The sequence below is a fragment of the Leucopleurus acutus genome, assembly GCF_964270905.1.
Source record: "Leucopleurus acutus genome assembly, chromosome: 1".
Taxonomy (NCBI): Eukaryota; Metazoa; Chordata; class Mammalia; order Artiodactyla; family Delphinidae; genus Leucopleurus; species Leucopleurus acutus.
In genome coordinates this window covers 45,265,581-45,286,969 of record NC_139142.1, presented here as the reverse complement: position 1 = coordinate 45,286,969, position 21,389 = coordinate 45,265,581, and the positions used below count along the sequence as shown (strand labels likewise).

At 38.0% G+C, this 21,389-nt stretch overlaps 1 protein-coding gene across 2 annotated transcripts in view; it reads right to left on the bottom strand.

Annotated features, from left to right (window-relative positions):
* Nucleotides 1–637: 637 nt before the first annotated feature.
* DLGAP5 (DLG associated protein 5) overlaps nt 638–21,389 on the bottom strand; it is a gene marked incomplete at both ends in the record, with an annotated part of 38,534 nt that continues 17,782 nt past the window's right edge. For both annotated transcript variants that reach the window (XM_082848419.1, XM_082848418.1), the window contains 9 exons: nt 638–778; nt 3,408–3,457; nt 4,294–4,537; nt 5,352–5,412; nt 7,208–7,391; nt 10,437–10,656; nt 13,976–14,068; nt 20,160–20,320; nt 21,087–21,172. In XM_082848419.1, the coding sequence (XP_082704545.1) occupies nt 638–778; nt 3,408–3,457; nt 4,294–4,537; nt 5,352–5,412; nt 7,208–7,391; nt 10,437–10,656; nt 13,976–14,068; nt 20,160–20,320; nt 21,087–21,172 (1,240 nt within the window). The remainder of the gene's footprint in view (nt 779–3,407; nt 3,458–4,293; nt 4,538–5,351; nt 5,413–7,207; nt 7,392–10,436; nt 10,657–13,975; nt 14,069–20,159; nt 20,321–21,086; nt 21,173–21,389) is intronic.

Here is a 21,389-nt window from a genome sequence, read left to right as displayed (position 1 = left end):
GTGAAACTGCAGCATGTAAACTGACTTCAGAATCCAGAAAGCTCATCTAAAGAAACTCAACGTACCCTGGAAAATGCACTATGCAAAGCTGTTCAACATCAACAAATTTAAGAGTTCAAATTAAGAATAAAGTATAAAGGAATGCAAATATTTCTGTCAGAGTTTAACACTGTATTTTGATTAAATGAAAGAATGTTCATAAGCTCTGAGTAGGTATACTTAACATTTAAGCTTATACATTTTAAACAAGAGAGGCAAGGCACAGTACATTTTTATTCTGCATGGTTAATATACAAAATTTCCCCACTTCCCTTGAGATACAGTATCATATCTAAAACATACTTTGATGAACACTGAATATTGAAATAGTATACAGTTGTTCCTCAGAATCCTGGGGTGGGGGGTATTGGTTCCAGGACACCCCCCCTCCCCTCATACACATGCACAGATATCAAAATTCAAGGATGCTCAAGTCCCCAAGAGTAGGCCCTCAGTATACGGAGGGCTGCTGTATGACACTATATAAATGGATTGAATAGAAGTGAACACAAATACATACTCTTCAACTTTTCAATATTCTAAGAATATACCACAGCACTGATAACATGAAGAAAAATGTCTGGATTTATTTTTAAATTCAAAATTCTTCTGGTTGATCTCCACTGAGGGGCTTTAGAGGTGAAAACGTAATCAGGTTACCACCAAAGGGAATGTGTCTGGTACATTCTTGATGTCTTCTTTCCACCTGAGTGAATGTATTACTGCAGTTTAGGCCTGGCTAGAGAATAAATTTAGAGAAGTCACTAAAGTAACCATCAAGAGTTTCACCAATTAAGTTTTCAACATTGCAAATTAGTAATGGATTAACTAATAATATAAATGACGTTTCTTATACACAATAAAAAGTTATTAATGACATGCTTATGCTACTTTCCATAGATCTAATTTCAAACATATAGTTTTTTTTAACTGAAAAGCATATTAGGAATATACGCCTTAAAAGGTGATTACTAATATGTAAATGGACTTCAGCAACATATGCAGGATGAATAAAACTGAGGCCACTTATGCAAATTCCACAAATCCTAGTCCATATAATTGTACTTCATAGGTCTTTTACTAGTGTGATCCTGCTGGGATCCTTTTCTTTGTTCCCTCTCAAACCCTACTTCAAGTTCAAATGATGCACAGAGCTAGTAATAATGTGGGTCTAAAATAGACAGGTGGACCTATTAAAATAAAAATCCAAAAATATAACTTCTAAAATTTATGGAAGTGGAAAATAATTCACAGGGAGACTAAGTTTTAAGATACTAAGATTTATCAACAAGATAATATATGATAACTGTGAAGCAATTTTAATCATATTACTAATGTATCAAAAATAGAATATTATGATTCATTAACATCCAGATTTACTTATAATACCACATATTATCAGAACCAATCATTCAGAATTCAGCTCTGAGAACAAGATTAAATCAGGTTTATATAACTTGGCCTTATGCTGAAATCCCTGTCTCTCTAGGTCTCAGCCTAGGATTAAAGAAACCCAAGACTGGGACTTCCCTGGTGGCGCAGTGGTTAAGAATCCGCCTGCCAATGCTGGGCACACGGGTTCAAGCCCTGGTCCGGAAAGATCGCACATGCCGTGGCAACTAAAGCCCATGAGCCACAACTACTGACCCTGTGCGCCACAACTACTGAGCCCGCGTGCCTAGAGCCTGTGCTCTGCAACTTACAATGAAGAGTAGCCCCTGCTCGCCACAACTAGAGAAAGCCTGCACACAGCAATAAAGACCCAATGCAGCCAAAATAAATAAATAAATAAATTAAAAAAAAAAAAAAAAGGCGGCTTGGACTGGGACTTCCCTAGTGGTGCAGTGGTTAAGAATCTCCCGGCCAATGCAGGGCACACGGGTTCCAGCCCTGGTCCAGGAAGATCCCACACGCTGTGGAGCAACTAAGCCCGTGTGCCACAACTACTGAGCCTGCATGCCTAGAACCCATGGTCTGCAACAAGAGAAGCCACCACAATGAGAAGCCCGCGCACTGTAACGAAGAGTAGCCCCCGCTCACCACAACTAGAGAAAGCCCATGTGAAGCAACGAAGACCCAATGCAGCCAAAAATAAAATAAATAAATTTATTTTTAAAATAAATAAATAAAGAAGGCCAAGACTAAGAAGGAACAGTCTGGTCGCAGTAACACACTCCGTTCAGCTCCTGAGATGTAGCCACCCCAGAAGGCTGAATACAAAGAAGGCATCTTCGAAAGATAATAAAAGTCAACATATTCGGAGGTCCTTAAGGAATTAGTGGCTTAAGGACGCCAAGCATTTGCCAGGCTTCATGAGGTTAACAAAAATTGTTTCTGTTTGATCCTACATTTGCCTTAATGAATTTTTTATATTCTGAGATCGAAGATTAGCAAACCAAAGCCACTCCCTGATTTATTTTAGCAATTGGTCCTGGAAAATTTCAAGGTAAGGTTATAAACCAGAGTTGTTGACCATGGCCACATGTTAGAATCGCCTGACAAACATCCTAATACAGATCATTGAAATAAAAATATCTGGCAGTAGGGGTGAAAGCCAATGCTGTAAACACTTAGTAGGCAAGAGAGCACTATTCCATTCATGCCCTACTATTCAGTGCCAGCACCCATGAATGCGAATCAGACAGCTCTGCCTAAAGAGGAATGTATAGTTAATAAGGGAAATAGATTCCTGAAAGTACAATATGTTTTAGGAATACAGTATCGTTTATTCATATTATACTCTTAAAAAGAGATTCAATGTGTGCACTGTATGCATTGTGCACCTCTGCCTATACAGAAATTAACATGCGAGAGATGAGAGCTTATACAGGAAGGCTTCACAGATGGGCAAATGTTTGAACTCGATTTAAAGGCAAGAGGTCACTAAAAGTAAAGGCTGGGGAGCTTCCAAATAAAATAGCAGGACATAAATATAGTAATCTAAAAGAACTAGAATGAAAATAAGCAATGACTGAAGGTAGGACAGACATCTCCCCAACTGTAAGCTTCAAAAGTACAGAAATCTTGCATTATATTTTTCATACATCACTGAGAACTACCCAGCATAATCCGAGCTACGTATTAGATGTTCAAGTATTCAACCACTTTGTCACAACAAATTTGATACATAAACCATATAGAGAATTAAATCTTCAGAGTTTAATACTAAAGCACACTATATTTTAAAGTATTAATATAACAATACAATTTTTCCCATTTTGAGAAAAAATGAATAAAAGTGGATTTCAGAGTAAATAAAACAATGACAAGATGTAAACTTTGCACGTAAATTGAAAAGTGAGTAATATTCATTTTATAAAACAAATCTGGAATATAAAGAACTTTTCAAATCAAGTTGGAAAACTTACTGAATCAAGAAGATGGCATTCAGTAGTGAGACTTTTATTATCAAATAGTACTGAAAAACAAAAAGGAATAATTTTTAACTTTTAAAGTAATATTCTCGCAGTTAAGTGTTGTTAGAAAGGAACAAAGCCTTGAAAGATATGAAAAATTCCATACATCATATGCTAAGAAAAATATGGATCATCTTATGCTATAATATTTTTTAAATGTAGTTAAATTTCTTTGTAAAATTCTCATCCTTAATTTCAGTATTAAAAAAGGCTTCTATAAATAAATCTCATGCTTGTAATTTAAAGGTACCCAAAAGATGCTAGAACATAGCTGGAGTGCCTTAAATGTCTGACCAAGGTTATAATGTTTATTTTGCCTTAGACCCCAGCCAGAAGGGCACCATGCAGTAGCAGATGAAAATAGTAGGTGAAACCATCACACATTATATTATAACAAAACTACAAGAGCCATTTCCTACTGAACAATCACAACACAGTAGGTGGGAAAAGGCACTAGGGCAGAAAAAGAGGGTGTTTTGAAGAAAGGTTTGAGGATGTTTGATGGAAAAGAAGAGAACTAAAAAAACTTCAGGGAATTTTTCTGAGTCTTCACAAACAACAAAGGATGCCACATAGTTAGGTCTAATGTAAAGTGCTGCTGACATCCAATATGGATCAGTATCTGTTGTTGATTTTTAATGGGTCTACCTCAAAAGGTTTGGGTGGATAGTAGGGTACCACAACACAAACTAATTCTCACAAGATATTTACTGCAAGTGTCCAATTTCTCAACCTTCATTCTTGGAAACTGTATCCCGACGTGTTTATAATAATCTATACTTTAGTCCAAGTTCATTTATTTAACAAAGCCTCATTTATATATATTAAAAGACTTTACCTGACTGAGAAATTTTAGTTTCTTCTTCCTGTGAGATGTTATTTTGTGATGGTACATTTTTTTCAGGGCTAATCATCAAAACATCCTGTGCTGTAATTGAATTTAGCTCCATTCCATACACAACATCTGAAATTTCTTCCTTTTTGTTAGTATTAACATCATCTGCCGCTTTGCCAGCAAGGAGAGCCAAATTCATTCTTTCACTAGGCAAACAATTTATTTCAAAGTTTATCTTATTTACATCCTGGAAGTAAAAATGTTATTACATTTAATTACCCCAAATTGAAATAAACAGAAAAAGTCTTATTGCTATTAAAAATAAGAAATAATACAAGGATGACATTCTGAGCACAAGCTAAAGAACACCGTAAATCCTACCATCTTGCTTCTTGAACAATTAGATCAGATAATATTACAGCAATAGTACAAATGAAGGAAAGTTTCTCATCAAGTACCAACAGTCCAGCTCAGAGATTGGCAAACATTCCATGTGATAGGCCAGGTAGTACAGTTGACCCTTGAACAACATGGGTTTGAACTGCGAGGGCCCACTTATACGCAGAATCTTTACAATTGTAAATACTACAGGATCTGTGGTTGGTTGAATCCACGGATGCGGACCCACAAATATGGAAGAACCAAGTATAAGGGGTGCACCAACTGTAAGTTATACGTGGATTTTTGACTGTGCAGAGGGATGGCAACCCCTCATGCTGTTGTTCAAGAGCCAACTATAAATATTTTAAGCTTTGTGATCCAAAGAGTCTCTGCACAAACATGAACACTCTACCGTTATATTTTGAAAGCAGCCAGATACAATACATAAACAAATGACTGTGGCTGTGATACCATAAAACTTTACAAAAATAATCTTGATGTGAGCTGAAAACCAAATTGGCACTATGATCTCAAACAAGTCTTTGAAATAAGAACTGTAATTCTATATGACTGCTTTAGATTTCCAATGGAAATTCTGGAGGTTGTTTATGGAGTTACTATATATAATGATATAAATAGATAACATACTGGGCTATCTAATGCACTGGAATAGGACTTACATGGTTTACTTCAATTAAATCTTGTAATCCAGGACACTTAGCATCTTCTACTATGCTGTTCCTGAAAAAGGAAAAAAGCAGCATTGTACTCAGATAATTAAACATTTTGCTATGTTTTGACTTGTGTTTTGAGACTATCCTTTATAGGTCAAAGATGCAGCCTCATCCAAGATCAGGCCTGTTCCAAATAGATTAGTTTTGGATGACAGCTACTTCAGGATGGCCTTACAAACCAAACGCATTTTCCTCAGAAAGCTCACAAGCTGTGACCGTGCTGGTCAGTCTGCTGGCAATCTTTTGAACCTCAGCCAAATCCAGAGCCACATACTAGAAAAAGTCAGGATAAAGCTTACTTCTGGGGGATTAAAGCATCAACTCAATTATTGTATGGCTGGAGTTGCCTACCTTTACTTGTTAGCTAGTTATAGCACAATATATTCTAATCCTGAAGTTCTTAACTTGCATTTTACTAGAAACATTTGTCTCAACCTCTTGGAGTCATTTAAAAATATGTATATATACTCTATTTTTCTGGTTTTCAGCTTCACTTTGCCTTCATTGTACGAAGTTGTTTATTTGTAAGATGCTCTTTCAGGACTATTATCAGAAATAAAGTAAAAAAATTTTTAAAGAGTACTTGTAATATCACTTAAATACAATTTTGGATCTTCTTAGTACAGGATAATGAACTACAGGGTATACAAAGTAAAGTAACTTGCATTTAAGAAATGACAATAAATTGGTATTTTATAATCCACAGATTTCTAAAACATCTAAAATAATTTAATTTAATAATTTAATTTAATAATTTAATCTACAAAGGCTAAATATACTTTAGTTTATACTGAAAACTAGAAATTTTATAACTTGTTCCATGAAATATTTAAAAAGAAAAACTTTCATTTGTTTCCCCATTGAAACAGTCAATGCATAGGGTGTTCTTTATTTTTTGACAACCTTGTTTGGTGTGACGGCAGAATATTCAATGCTGTCCCATCTCCAGATTAATAATAAATCCAACAGTGCTATCTTGGTTCCAGACTACAATTTTATTTCCTACTTAAAGTATCTTTTTCCTATCATATTTCTGGTACATTTATGTTCCACGAACAAGGACTATATAGGTAATTTTGATGCATCTTTGCAGAGGCAGTACTATGTAGCATAAAGAATGTAGGTAACATCCACTCTCACCAACTGTAAGCTGAATTTGGGTAAGTTACTAACTTTTCAAGTTTCCTCATTTTTTAAAAATGGAGATCTAGTACCTCACATGGTTGTTTTGAGGATTAAATGAGATAATATATGATAGGAACCTTGAACAATGTCCAGCCCATAATAATTGTTCAGTACATATTAGCTCCCCCTTCTCTCACTCTGCCATCTGTCAAGTCAGCAACCTCAAGGTACTTTCTATAATGGCCGGTACAAAAGTGCCTACCTCTCAACGACACTGCAGGGAGGTATCAGCACTGTTTTGTGGATTATGAATCTGAAGCTTAGTGAGTTAATTAAACTTGTCCTGAAGTTTCATAGCTAGTATGTCATAGAGCTGGTTTTGAGCTCAGATCTGTCAAGCACCAAAATTTCAGGCCGTTTATCAACAAAGAACACTATATTACTTCTTTTCTTCTTGGTTCTGCAGCATTTACTTTGCCCATCTAGATCTGACCATTTACCAATCTGAAATGTGAAGCCCTAATTTCCTCATTTATAAAATAGAAGTATTGCCTATACGTTACAGGGTCATTGTGAAATTTAATAAACAATACATATCTTGCATACTTAACCAGGTTAACAATCTGAAATGGTATTTAATGTCTGCATCTGTTAAACTCTTAATATTAAAGAAATACCTGTTTCCAGGAATATTTGAAATCAAAGTCTTATCAACATGTTCACTTTTGGTGCCCTGAGGATCAGGATTCTCTGGTGATGTGGTTTGTCTTAGAACGCCCATCTCAGCCCTGCTCTCAGACACAGTTTTGCTGGCAGACTTAGGTATTCTAAGTCGTTGAGAAAGACATTCAGAAGAAAGTCCTAGAAGATGAGAGAAATCATCTTAATACCAAAAAGCTCTTTCATTCATTTTTCACTATAACTAGGAAGACAGTGCAAATTCTTCCTATACCCCTACCTTTCTCCTATAAAATAACGTTTGTTAAAGTCAATGCCTGGGACTTTCAGTTAAAGATAGTACTGAATACACACACTAAACTGCTTCCTCTTGAAATTCCACTACTATAAACAGTAACAGATAATCTTGAAAGGTTGAATGCTACAAGGACAAAGCATCCTTTTTTAAGGTCAGTGGCTTTTAAAATTTGAAATATAATTTTCAAGGACAAAGGAAACTAAACCAGAAACAACAAAACTCAGAAAAATTTGGAAGCGTAATATAGATGAGTGGGATATTACTTAGTAGACTCAAGAAAATAAATCCTAAGCCACTAGTCAGGAAAGATGTGAATCAACCCAGTTTATACTGCAGCACCTCTCAAAAGAATTGGTGGCCTCAAGAATCTCTGCAAGCAGAGGTAAAAACAGGAAGATTGGTTCAAAGTCAGTTTAAAGAACAATTAGTCCAGATTCCTTTCCTCATTATGCACAGCTGGGAAACTGTCAACAACCCCCTCCCACCACCAAGATAAAAAAAACTAGAGGCTTATCTCCCCAAAAAGGTGAAACAGGGCATCTCTGGTTTAGGGGATAAGGTTGAGAGACGGGTACTATATGGTAAAGGGGGGATTAAATGAGTATTATTTAAATTGTTGATACACTCAGTTTCCCTCCTCCCATGTGGTTCCTGAAAGACTGGAAGCCAGAATTATACCCTCCAGGCAACAGATCAGAAGGATCTTCTCTGGGGAATCTAACTAGCCCATGAGAAAAGACTTAAATACAGTGATGGTGTGCAGGTTCCCAGCATAATGGTGCAGCTAAATCACCCCACAGTAAAGACCTTATTACCCACACGCTGCCGTGCAGAGTCCCGCTCTTAACCACGAGCAAGCAGTGAATGATCATCAGACACCCGATGGAAGACTCTAATACGAGAGACAGAAACCAAAACCAAACAGATGAGAGTATCTTGGAACAAATTATCCAAGGGAAGAATACGTAAAAGCTATCGTTAACGTCTGTAGAAAAATAAGACAGTGCACTTATGAAACAAGTACAGAATGTTATAAAATGGAACATTCAAAGACTAAGAAAGGGTTCTTGGGAATTAAAAACATGATAGCCAAAAGGAAAGTTGAAGAAATTCAGGAAGTAGAAGAAAATGACAAGTACAGGAAAGAATGATAAAAACAGTCTATTTACCAGGAGAAAGATAAGAGTTTCTGAAAGAAAGATCAGAGAAAACCAAGGAAAGTACATCAAAGGAATAATTCAAGAAAAAAATCTACACCTTGTTTAGAGAGGGCTGTAAACAATACCCCAAGACTCCTTTAAGCATTGGAAGTGGTTGCCTTTAGGAAGTGACAAACGGGATGAGTGGGGCTTCCTGGGGAACTTCTGTTTTCTAACAAACCTCATATAAACTATGAGTTCTACAATTAAAACTCTATTGAGTTCTATAATTAAAAATCAATTTCAGAAAGATCAATTTTGATCAAAAACCTTGATCTCTCTGGTCATAAGTACCAAGATGGCTCCCTGAAAGAATAGACAGTGGTGGGCCCATAGTCATGGAAACCACTAGGATCCTTGGGAAGTAAGTAACAAGGACCCATGCCATTAGCAGTGAGGCAATTCCTGGAGTCCAGGGAGTGCAGCTGCTTGGTGTAAAGGAAACACACCAAAACCACCCACTAGGTGTGATACCTAAATTGACAGGGAGGTAATAATATACTTGAGGTGATAAATTTACATTTTAATGTAAATATTAAGTAGCAACTCAAGTTTATTGTCAGAAATCTTCCAAGTGGACACAGTTAAATAATAGGAAAAAAAACCCTTCTCCTGATTAGTACTTAAAAGAGGACTTAGCCCCTTTCTCCTTGAAAATAAACATCTAGCACTTAAAGCATTAATAGAAGTGTCAGGCTTCCCTGGTGGTGCAGTGGTTGAGAGTCCGCCTGCCGATGCAGAGGATATGGGTTCGTGCCCCGGTCTGGGAAGATCCCACATGCCGCGGAGCGGCTGAGCCCATGAGCCATGGCCGCTGAGCCTGCGCGTCCGGAGCCTGTGCTCCGCAGCGGGAGAGGCCACAACAGTGAGAGGCCTGCACACCGCAAAAAAAAAAAAAAAAAGTGTCTACCAAGATTGAAGGAACAGATTACCTCAACTATGACCTCTCATTATATGGCTTATATATAATTTCAATCTAGGTAAATAAATTCAATCTAATAAAGATAGCCTATGGAAAATAGCTATTGAAAAATACAACCAGAGTTAGAAAATCATAAGAAAGAATGGTTTCCTGAAGTAGTAAAAGCTGGTTACACTGCAATATTTTAAAATTAGGAAAATGGGGGACTTCCCTGGTGGTTCAGTGGCTAAGACTCCGCGCTCCCAATGCAGGGGGCCCAGGTTCGATCCCTGATCAGGGAACTAGATCCCACATGCCGCAACTAAGAGCTCGCATGCCGCAACTAAGACCCGGTGCAGCCAAATAAATAAATTAAAAAAAAATTTTTTTTAATAAAATAAGGAAATTGGTACATTTACTGTATTTCAAAAAGATAATAGGAGGGGCTTCCCTGGTGGCGCAGTGGTTGAGAGTCCACCTGCCGATGCAGGGGACACGGGTTCGTGCCCCGGTCCGGGAAGATCCCACATGCCCTGGAGCAGCTGGGCCCATGAGCCATGGCCGCTGAGCCTGCGCGTCCGGAGCCTGTGCTCCACAACGGGAGAGGCCACAACAGTGAGAGGCCCGTGTACCACAAAAAAAAAAAAAAAAAGATAGGAGGAAAATTTTTACTCCAAATGAAAATTAAACCAAACCCACCTTCCATAAGCTATTTCTCAGAAATCACAGAAAACACATAAATCTTCATGTGAAAACTATTTTTCACCTCTTACACAAGCTCCCATCCAACCCAAATATTTCCGTTTAGTAGTCTCAGCAGAAAAACTAACCTGAGAATGATTTAACGGGACTTTCAATTCTGAAAAATCCAGCATCAAACACTATTTTATCCACTTCCTTTGGCATTGCAGAGGCTGCTGCCTCAGCATGTTCTTTCTGCTTAATTCTCTCTCTCACTGCATTTTTTATGGCAGCTAGGCGATTTCTAGCTGCAATTCTTCCACCATCATCCTGTTTGGGTTTACTCACTATACCTGAGACAACTTTTTTCTGTGAAGAGAAATTATGACTTATTAAAGGGATTCATTACCATCTTATAAGAAAAACAAATAAGGCATACATGAAATACTCAACACATTCATCATATACTTACCAAGCTCCTAATACGTGCTAAAATGCTTGTTGGGGGGGGGGGGGGGGTTGGACTTCCCTGGTGGCGCAGTGGTTAAGAATCCGCTTGCCAATACAGGGGACACAGGTTTAACCCCTGGTCCAGGAAGATCTCTCATGCCACGGAGCAACTAAACTCGTGTACCACAGCTACTGAGTCTGCTCCAAAGCCCATGGGCTACAACTACTGAGTCCGAGTGCTGCAACTACTGAAGCCTGAGTGCCTAGAGCCCGTGCCCCACAATAAGAGAAGCCACCACAATGAGAAGCCTGCGCGCCGCAACGAAGAGAGGCCCCGCTTGCTACAACTAGAGAAAGTCCACATGCAGTAACAAAGACCCAAAGCAGGCAAAAATTTAAAAATAATAAATTTTTAATAAATAAATAAATAAAATGCTGGGGGTCAAAAGGTAAAGGACAAAGTTCCTGCCCTCAAGGAGTTCTCAGCTTCACAGTGGAAGAGCTAGATAAGGACACTGAGAAGAATAAATGTCGTGTTAGAAATAAATTCAGAGGGCTGAATTTATCAATTAATCAACCTTCAGAGGCACCAAGAAGGCTTATAGGAAGTAGCACCTGAGCTGAAATCACAGCTAGATGGGCTACAAGATGGGATGAGGAAAGGGCTAAGTAGAGAGAATAGCATGTTTGCAAAACCAGAAATGAAAGAAAGCACAGAGGAGTTGGCAAGAGGTAAGTAACAGCTAATTATGATCCCTCACATGTAACCATTTTGAGGAGCTACATTTACACAGAGGACAAAGTAATAGAGGTTACTGATGATTTTTAATCAGGAGGTTAACATTATCAAATTTGCGTTCTGGAAAAGTCACTCTGTGTCCAGCCTGGAGAATGGATTGGAGGGTTACAAGCCAGTTAGGAAGGCGATTACTTCAGTGATACTGGAAAAAGATGCTAGTGGTTAGATTACGGAGGGAAAAATGGAAAAAAGTAAACAGATTCAGGGGATATGAGGAAGAATTGAGAGGACTTAGCAATCTTTTAGATAGGTGGAATGAAGGTGGTGAAATACAGAAAGGAAAGGACCACAGAAGATAGCCAGGTTTCTATCTTGGATGCCTGGAGGGATGATAATACCATTCTCTGAGACAGGGAAACATCGATGTGTGTGAAGATGATTTCAGTTTGGGATACACAGATTTTAAAGTATTACTGTGTCAGCAGTAAGAGTGGTTTGAAATACAGATTCGGGAATCATCGCCGAGTGGGTAAGATTGCGCATGAAGAATATGGAAGGAGAGAAGAGAGTTGAGGTAGGAACTGGAGTATCACAAACACTTAAGGGATAAATGGAAAGAAACTTGCAAACATGACTGATAAGAAGGGACAGAGGTAGGAGGAAAATCAGTATAAAATAATTTCAAGAAAGAGGGAGTAGACTGTATTTAATACTGCAGAGGGAGTAGATTTTATAATTAAGTACCTAATAACTGCAGCAATTAGTGGATCAATAACCTTGGTTATAACTGTTCTGGAAGCATAGAGGGGGTGAAGCTGAATTGCAGTGAGTTGGAAAGGTAAGTGGGAATCAAAATAATAAAGACAGAGTATAGACAACTTTTTCAGGAAGCTTGTCTGTGACTGGGAAGAAAGAAATGGGAATGGGGGAAGGAGAGGTACAGATAACTGTAAGAGATGTGGACCTCACAGGTTTAGCTGTTGTTGTTTTGCTTTTTCCTAATGTAAACAGAGATGAGACCCTTAAACATATCTAAAAACTGATGGAAAAAAGAGCGAAAGATGAAAACAGGATAAGTGATGGAATGAGAGGCAATGAATAGGAGGTAGAAGGGAATGGTAACAAAGTATAGGTAAAAGATAAATTTTATTTTATTTGTCCAATATCTTAACAGTAGCCTATAAATAAAGTAGGAGGAGAGAGACACCTGGTGACAAGGGGCAGAATTACAAGGCTCTGATATACTGCTGTACTGATACAGCCATTATCTGCATCACTGATGATATTAATGTTTCCAGGACTAAGTACTCAATAAGAAATATCCACAGTAGCTTCAAAATGTTCAAGCATCCTTCATTGTTTAGTAGATTTAAAACTCATTCAATCAATTTTGTCAATGTCCTTTGAGTCTTTGTCATAACAATTAGTAAAATAATTTTATTAAAATGTTTCTTTAATACTCTAACAGCTTAAACTCCTAAGAATTTAAAACAGTTTTGCTATGGATTACATAGCATGATAAAGTACCAATCTAGAAACCTGATTTTATAACCACAGACATTTTTCTAAAATCTAAAAGGAAAACTGGCAATGCTCTACTGTGGTTTGAGAAGCATTCATCTGAATCAAAAACTCTGAGTTTAAAACATTACTAGAAAAAATTCTACAAATAGATAAGAATGGAAGCTATCATGATAAAGTAATAGGAAATTTTACAAGACAAAGTATAGGGAAGAAGACAGACATTCTAAAGAGCCATTGTTCCTCTTTCTTTTCTATTTAAAAAATTATTTCAGGACGTCTGTGGTGGTCCAGTGGTTAGGACTCTGCGTTTACATTGCAGGGCGCCCAGGTTCGATCTGTGGTCGGGGAGCTAAGATCCCGCAAGCCACTCGGCATGGCCAAAAAAACCCAAAAAATCTTTCATTTTGAAATATATCACACAAAAGCACAGCCTACTGGATAAGAATAGGAATTCTGGAATGAGAAAGTCTGGCCTGAAACCCGGCTCCACCTTGCCAAGTAACTTAATCTTTCTGGGCCTCATATTCCTCAACTGTAAAATGGGGATAACAGTACCCACCTCAGGAGGATTGTTGAGGATTAAATGAGTTAAAACATGTAAAGTATTTGGAACAACATTTGTCACATACTAAGCATTATATAAATTATCTAATTCTACCATTATTATTACCAAAAAAATGTATAAACACAATTTAAAGAATAAAACAAACACACACATGTAGCAACTCAGAAGCTCTCAATCAATCACAGCCCCAATTCAATCATAGCCCCTATCCTTCCTCCCTCCGGAAATAACCATCCTGAATTTTGCATTGCTCATTTCCTTTCTTTCTTCAAAGACAATCAGCACATTGTAAGCAATATATGAAACTTATTTTAAAAAATGATAAAAAATCTGAAGCTAAGTGTTTATAAAGCTTGAAAATAAAAATTATTAAGAGTAGAAGAGTCTATATTAGAAACCCACAAACTTACCCGAAAAACTTTTTTGCTTGTATTGTTATTGTTTTGCCACCCAGATTCCTCAAGTTTGGTCAGATTGTTGAATTTTTGATTTACGTCTTCTATCTATTAATAAATAAAGCACAAGTTTATCAGATTAATGCTAACCACATTAAAATTACAAACTAATAAACTGAAGCTTCAAAAAAATTGAGAATGGCAACATAAAGTTAGACTAAATCACCCTGAATTTAGTATTCAAGTGAAAAACTCTTATAGTAAAATTGTTCATTGTTCTTTTTGGTCTTACAAACCTTCAAAATCTACACAAAGAATGTCATATATGGGGGCTTCCCTGGTGCCACAGTGGTTGAGAGTCTGCCTGCCGATGCAGGGGACACGGGTTCGTGCCCCGGTCCGGGAAGATCCCGCATGCCGCGGAGCGGCTAGGCCTGTGAGCCATGGCTACTGAGCCTGTGCATCCGGAGCCTGTGCTCTGCAACAGGGGAGGCCACAGCAGGGAGAGGCCTGCGTACCGCAAAAAAAAAAAGAATGCCATATATGGATAACTCTCCTAAATTATTTTTGATCACTAAAATGGTAGGAGAGATATCCTAAATGTTTTTGTTTCCTAAATTACACAATATGAATACAATCTCTCTCTCTTTGTTTACAGGACATCTTGGTTGCTTCCAAGTTTTGGCAATTATAAATAAAGATGCTATAAACACCGGTGTACACATATGTTTTCAACCATTTGGGAAAATACCAAGGACTGTGATTGCTGGATTGTATGATAAGAGCATGTTTAGTTTTGTAAAAAACTGTCAAACTGTCTTCCAAAGTGGCTGTACCATTTTGCAATGTACCACCAGCAATGAATCAGAGTTCCTGCTGCTCTCTATATTCACCAGCATTTGGTGTTGTCAGTGGTTTGGATTTTTGCCATTCTAATAGGCATCCAGTGGTAGCTTATTGTAGTTTTAATTGGCAATTCCTTAATGATCTACAATGTTGAGCCTTATCTTGTCATATGCTTACTTGCCATCTGTGTATCTTCTTTGGTGAAGGGTCTGACCAGGTCTTTTCTCCATTTAAAAATCAGGTTGTTTGAATGGTTCTTTGTATATTTTGATACAGATGTTTATATCAAATATCAGATACATCTTTTATAAATATTCATTTCCCAGTCTGTGGCATGCCTTCTCATTCTCTTCACACAATCTCATTTTAAAAGATTCAAATAATATCCCCATCCTTCTGGTATTTCCAATCTCCTCCAACGAGGTAACCACTGTCAACAGTTTGGTAAACTTGCTTCAAGTCCCCTTACTATGCATTTATATTCATATGTATTCTCAATCTCTCTCTCAAAAAAAAAAAATTTAAATGTCAAAACGACTCAGGATTACATTTATGATCACTGATTTTCAACAAGTTGCCACTGTAATTCAATGAGGAAAAGACAATCTTTTCAAGAAACAGTACTGGGAAAATTGGATATCCTCAAGAAAAAAGATGAATTTAGACTCTTACCTACACCATACAGAAAAACGAACTACAAATGGATCACAGACCTAACTGTAAGAGCTGAAACTATAACACTTTTAGAAGAAAACATAAGAGAAAATCTTTGTGACCTGTGGTTAGGCAAAAAGAGTTCTTAGACATGTACACAACATAAAAGAATAAAGTTGATAAATTGAACTTCATCAAAATCAAAAACATTTGGGACTTCCCCAGTGGTCCAGTGGTTAAGACTCTGCGCTCCCAATTTAGGGGCACGGGTTCAGTCCCTAGTCAGGGAACCAAGATCCTGCATGCCGTGCAGTGTGGCCAAAAAATACAAAAATCAGAAACATTTATACTGCAAAAGACATCATTAAGAAATTATAACAGAAGCCACAAATTGGGAGAAAATATTTGCAAATAATATTTCTGATAAAGGACTTGTATCCAGGATATATGAAAAACACCACTCAGTAATAAAGGCAAACCAATTTAAAAATGGGCAAAAGATTTTACTAGACATTTTGCCAAAAAAGACATATGAATGGCTAATAAGCACATGAAAAGATGCTTAACATCATTATCAAAACTATAGAGACACTTCTCACCCACTAGGATGGCTGTATTAAAAAAGACAGACAATAACAAGTATGGATGTGGTGAAACAGGAGCACACATTGTTGGTGGAGACGTAAAATGGAGTAATCACTTTGGAAAACTGTTTGGCACTTTCTTAAAAAGTTAAACATAAATTTACTACATGATCCAGCAAAATCTAGGTATCTACCCGAGAGAAATGACAATATATATCCACATTGATATTTGTATATGAATATTCATAGAAGACTATTCATAATCACCAAAGAGTAGAAACAATATAAATGTCCATCAATTGATAAATATAGATACAAGCTACAACATGGATGAACCTCAAAAACATCATGCTAAGTGAAAGAAGTCACATACAAAAGACCACATATTGTATTATTCTACATAATGTGAAATGCCAAGAAAAGGCAAATCTACAAAGACAGCAAGAAGATTAGTGATGCCTGGAGCTAGGAGTGAGAATGGGGATTGACTTGCAAATAGGCAGGACGGATCCTTTTGTGGTGCTAAAAATGTTCTAAATTTGGATTACGGTCACGGTGTGCAACTCTGTAAATTTACTGACAGTCACTGAATTGTACACTTAACACAGGCAAATTTTTTTTTTAACATCTTTATTGGAGTATAATTGCTTTACAATGTTGTGTTAGTTTCTGCTGTATAACAACGTGAATCAGCTACATGTATACCTATATCCCCATATCTCCTCCCTCTTGCATCTCCCTCCCTCCCACCCTCCCTATCCCACCCCTCTAGGTGGTCCCAAAGCACAGAGCTGATCTCCCTGTGCTATGTGGCTGCTTCCCACTAGCTATCTATTTTACCTTTGGTAGTGTATATATGTCCTTGCCACTCTCTCACTTCGTCCCAGCCTACCCTTCCCCCTCCCCGTGTCCTCAAATCCATTCTCAATGTCTGCGTCTTTATTCCTGTCCTGCCTCTGGGTTCTTCAGAACCATTTTCTTTTTTTTTAGATTCCATATATATGTGTTAGCATACGGTATTTAAAACAGGCTAATTTTATGATACACAGATTGTACTTCAATACAACTCTTAAAAAAAAAAAAAAGGCCCCAGCAGCCAGTTTGAAGAGGCTGTCATTGGCCAAAGCTGAGAAACGAGCATCAGTAAAGACAGTAACTGTAAATAATGAAAACACATCAAATATCTTTAAATCCATAAATTAACAATGATAGTAAGAAACACAGAATTAATTGACCACCATCAAAGGATACTAGTTAACCAACTCATCAATATGAAAACTGGTAAATGTATAAAAACTGCTCACAAAGTAATGCTGATATTATGACTACATAAACACTATTCACATCTGGGCCATAAAGTTATTGAGACTATTATGTTCCCTTACTCACTTTTCTCTAGACGTAATAATTGTTTTGCTTTTTGTTTGCTTAGTTGTTCATGTGTCTATCATCGATTCAGTCTAAACTCTGCACAGTAAGTATAAATCTCCTCTTAAGGACTTCCCTGGTGGCGCAGTGGTTAAGAATCGGCCTGCCAATGCAGGGGACACGGGTTCGACCCCTGGCCCGGGAAGATCCCACATGCCGCGGAGCAACTAAGCCCGTGCGCTACAGCTACTGAGCCTGTGCTCTAGAGTCCTAGAGCCACAACTACTGAACCCACGTGCCACAACTACTGAAGCCCATGCGCCTAGAGCCCGTGCTCCGCAACAAGAGAAGCCACCGCAGTGAGAAGCCCACGCACTGCAACAGAGTAGCCCCTGCTCGCCACAACTAGAGGAAGCCCACGCGTAGCAACAAAGACCCAACGCAGTCAAAAATAAATAAATAAAATAAAATTTAAAAATAGAAAAGAAAAAAAAAGAATGCATTAAATCTCCTCTTAATAAAAAAACAAATCAGGTATTTTACTCAGTTCAGCTTTCCAGAGACAGGTCTGGTAGAGCCCCTGGTCCCCTTGTGCTGATCAGGAAGTGCTGCTTCCTAAGCATGCTTCACACATTCTTGTCTCCCCTCAGCCTCAATTCTCTTGGCCCCTTGCTGGGGATCCAACCCACCTCCTCCTCCATTCTTGGCTTACTCCCTCATTTTTGTGAGGTACTTTCTCACTTAGCTTGCTAAGAAAGAGTGCTTGGGAGGTAAAATCTGAGACTGTGTGTGTTTGGAAAATGCCCTTCCACCCTCACACTTGATTGGTTGGCTACAGAGCTCCAGGTTGGAAGTTATTTCCCTCAGAAGTTTGAGAGCATTGTTCTCCCAGCTTTAAATGTTGCAGTTGAGAACTCCAAGGCTACTGTGATCCTTGACCCTTTGTATGAAACTTGTTATCTCTCTGGAAGCTTCTACAGTTTTCTCTTCATCCCAAGAGTTGTACAGTTATACTTAATGGCATACGTTGGTGTGGGTCTACACCTGATTCATAGTGACAGGCACTCAGTGGGCTCCTTCAATCTGGAACTCATGTCCTGCAGTACTGGGGAAAATTTTTAAACCATTTCATTGATGATTTTCTATTTTTTCAGTACTCCTTTTCTGGAATTCCTATTATTTGGATACTATACTTCCTAGATTGGTCCACTTCCTCCATCCAAATACCCTTCTTCTTACTTTTGCTTTGGCTTCTTTCTTTCAGGTTTGAGGCTTTCTTGAAATGTCTAATAGTTGTTGACTATAGGTTCCTGAAATAGTAATTTATATGCTTATTTCTAAAATATGCTCAAAAAGCTACAAAGTATCATCTCCTCCCATGCCTTTACTGATCTTCCTAGTGATTCCCTCTCTCATAGCACTTTTTTTTTTTTTTTTTTTTAATTCGGTACGCGGGCCTCTCACTGCTGTGGCCTCTCCCGTTGCGGAGCACAGGCTCCAGACGTGCAGGCTCAGCGGCCATGGCTCACGGGCCCAGCCGCTCCGCGGCACGCGGGATCTTCCCGGACCGGGGCACGAACCCACGTCCCCTGCATCGGCAGGCAGACTCTCAACCACTGCGCCACCAGGGAAGCCCTCATAGCACTTTTTTACATTAGATTGGAATTATATATTTTGTCTAACTCACTAATCAAACTACAAACTCCTTTGGGGCCGAGAATGTGCCTTATTTTATCAACTCCTAGTACAATGTCTGGCACACGGTAGGAATTCAGTAACTGCTGGATGAACGGAACTACTAAAGACTAGATTTACTCATCTTCTCACATGTAGAATCATTACAGATTATTCAACAGTTGAATATAATCTCAGTTTCCAACTCAAATAGAAATCATACTGACAATATAGGGGAGGAGAAGAAATCAGTCATCAAATTTAGACAGCACTTGGGACTTCCCTGGTGGTCCAGTGGCTAAGACTCTGCACTCCCAATGCAGGGGGCCTGGGTTCGATCCCTGGTCAGGAAACTAGATCCCACATGCCGCAACTAAGAGTTCACGTGCTGCAACTAAAGATCCCGCATGTCACAACTAAAAGATTCCCGAATGCCGCAACTAAAAGACCCCGCATGCCACAACGGAGATCCCATGTGCTGCAACTAAGACCCGACGTAGTCAAATAAACAAATAAATAAATAAAATAAAAATTTAGATAGCACATTACAGTTTATTAAGGTGCTAATATCTCATTTAATATTACAGGCACAGGGACTTCCCTGTTGGAGCAGTGGTTAAGAATCCGCCTGCCAATGCAGGGGACACAGGTTCGAGCCCTGGTCGGGGAAGATACCACATGCTGCGGAGCAACTAAGCCTGTGTGCCACAACTACTGAGCCTGTGCTCTAGAGCCCACGAGAAATAGCTTCTGAAGCCCGTGAGCCACAACTACTGAAGCCCGCGTGCCACAACTACTGAAGCCCACGTGCCACAACTACTGAAGCCTGCACACCTAGAGCCCATGCTCCACAACAAGAGAAGCCCCCGCTCGCCACAACTAGAGAAAGCCCACGCTCAGCAACGAAGACCCAATGCAGCCACAAATAAATAAAGAAATACATAACTAATATTACAGGCACATAAGTAGCTAATACTAACCCTTTTATACTACTGTTACCTCATTTTCAAAAAAACCAAAAAAACAAGAAAACAGACTCAAAGTTAACATATTCAAAATACTTGACCACATACCTGAAAACTAAGCATATCCCAAAATCCATCCAGATCTGTACAGGTAGTTTCCTTTTCACCTCGTTTATATTCACAATTGTCCACCAGTCCTTCAAACTGTTTGAACCTTTCTTTCATAAGGAGTCTTGTTTGACCAACTGCTGTGCGAATAAGATCTTTAGCTAAAAGAAATATGAGGTTTCTAAAAGTTAAAGGACAAGACAGGACCTTTACTGCAAGCCAACCAGCTGATAAGACGACCTCATTCCAAATATCCTACAGTTACAGCATCAAATTCTTACTTTAAAACAAAACAAAAAATATCTACTACAAAACTTTGTCATACAAATATTGAGCATTTACTATCTGCTTCAATTCCTGCTAAAAATTATCAATATACATTCTCATACATATTGCTACACAGTAAAGAGCATTCTACCTCTCCTTGTATTTTATAAGAATTCAACGTCAAACAACTCACTGCACATCAGTATCTAAGGACTGATGTGGCAGTACACAAACGACTTTTTTCTAAATAGCTTTCCTGAATAGGTAAGGTTGGAACTTTTCAGAAAACTTGATTGATTTTGATTTGATTTCATATTGATTTAGGTAATTTTTGTTCAGAAAATATTTTTGTATAATTAAGCAATACCAGCTATAGCTGTCATTCATAAAGTCACAGTAAAAAAATCTAATAATAAAATAGGCAAATGTCTAACTCTCAGGAATCATAGTCAATATTCTAACTACTTATATCTTTTAAGTCAGGTACCATTTTAGCACAGAGATATTAGTGAACATATGTGAGATATGAAAAATTCTTGCTATTTTGAATAACAATGAAATTATAAAGTTGGACAACACTGGATTTTTGTGTTTCAAATAAATGTAACCATATTAAAAAAAATAAAGGTAAGACATAAAAACATATAAATGTTCCCTCACCGTCATCTGGAATGTCCAATTCAAGCTTTCTGTCCCACTCAAGGCAGTGTGAAGTTAACTTCTCAGTTTCTGACTGGAGAGTATTTCTAAAATGATGACATACATTAGCACTATGACAATTATACAACATTAACTTCCCAGAGCTGATGCTTAATTATTTTATGAAATGTGATATGTTAAAATCCATAAATACAATTTGATATTCTATGTATGTCTATCCTTCCACACCTAAAACTTAAGTGGATGGTTAATGCCAAGAGCCCATTTTTCAAGCTAATATTTCTAGTCTTTTCTGTTCTTATT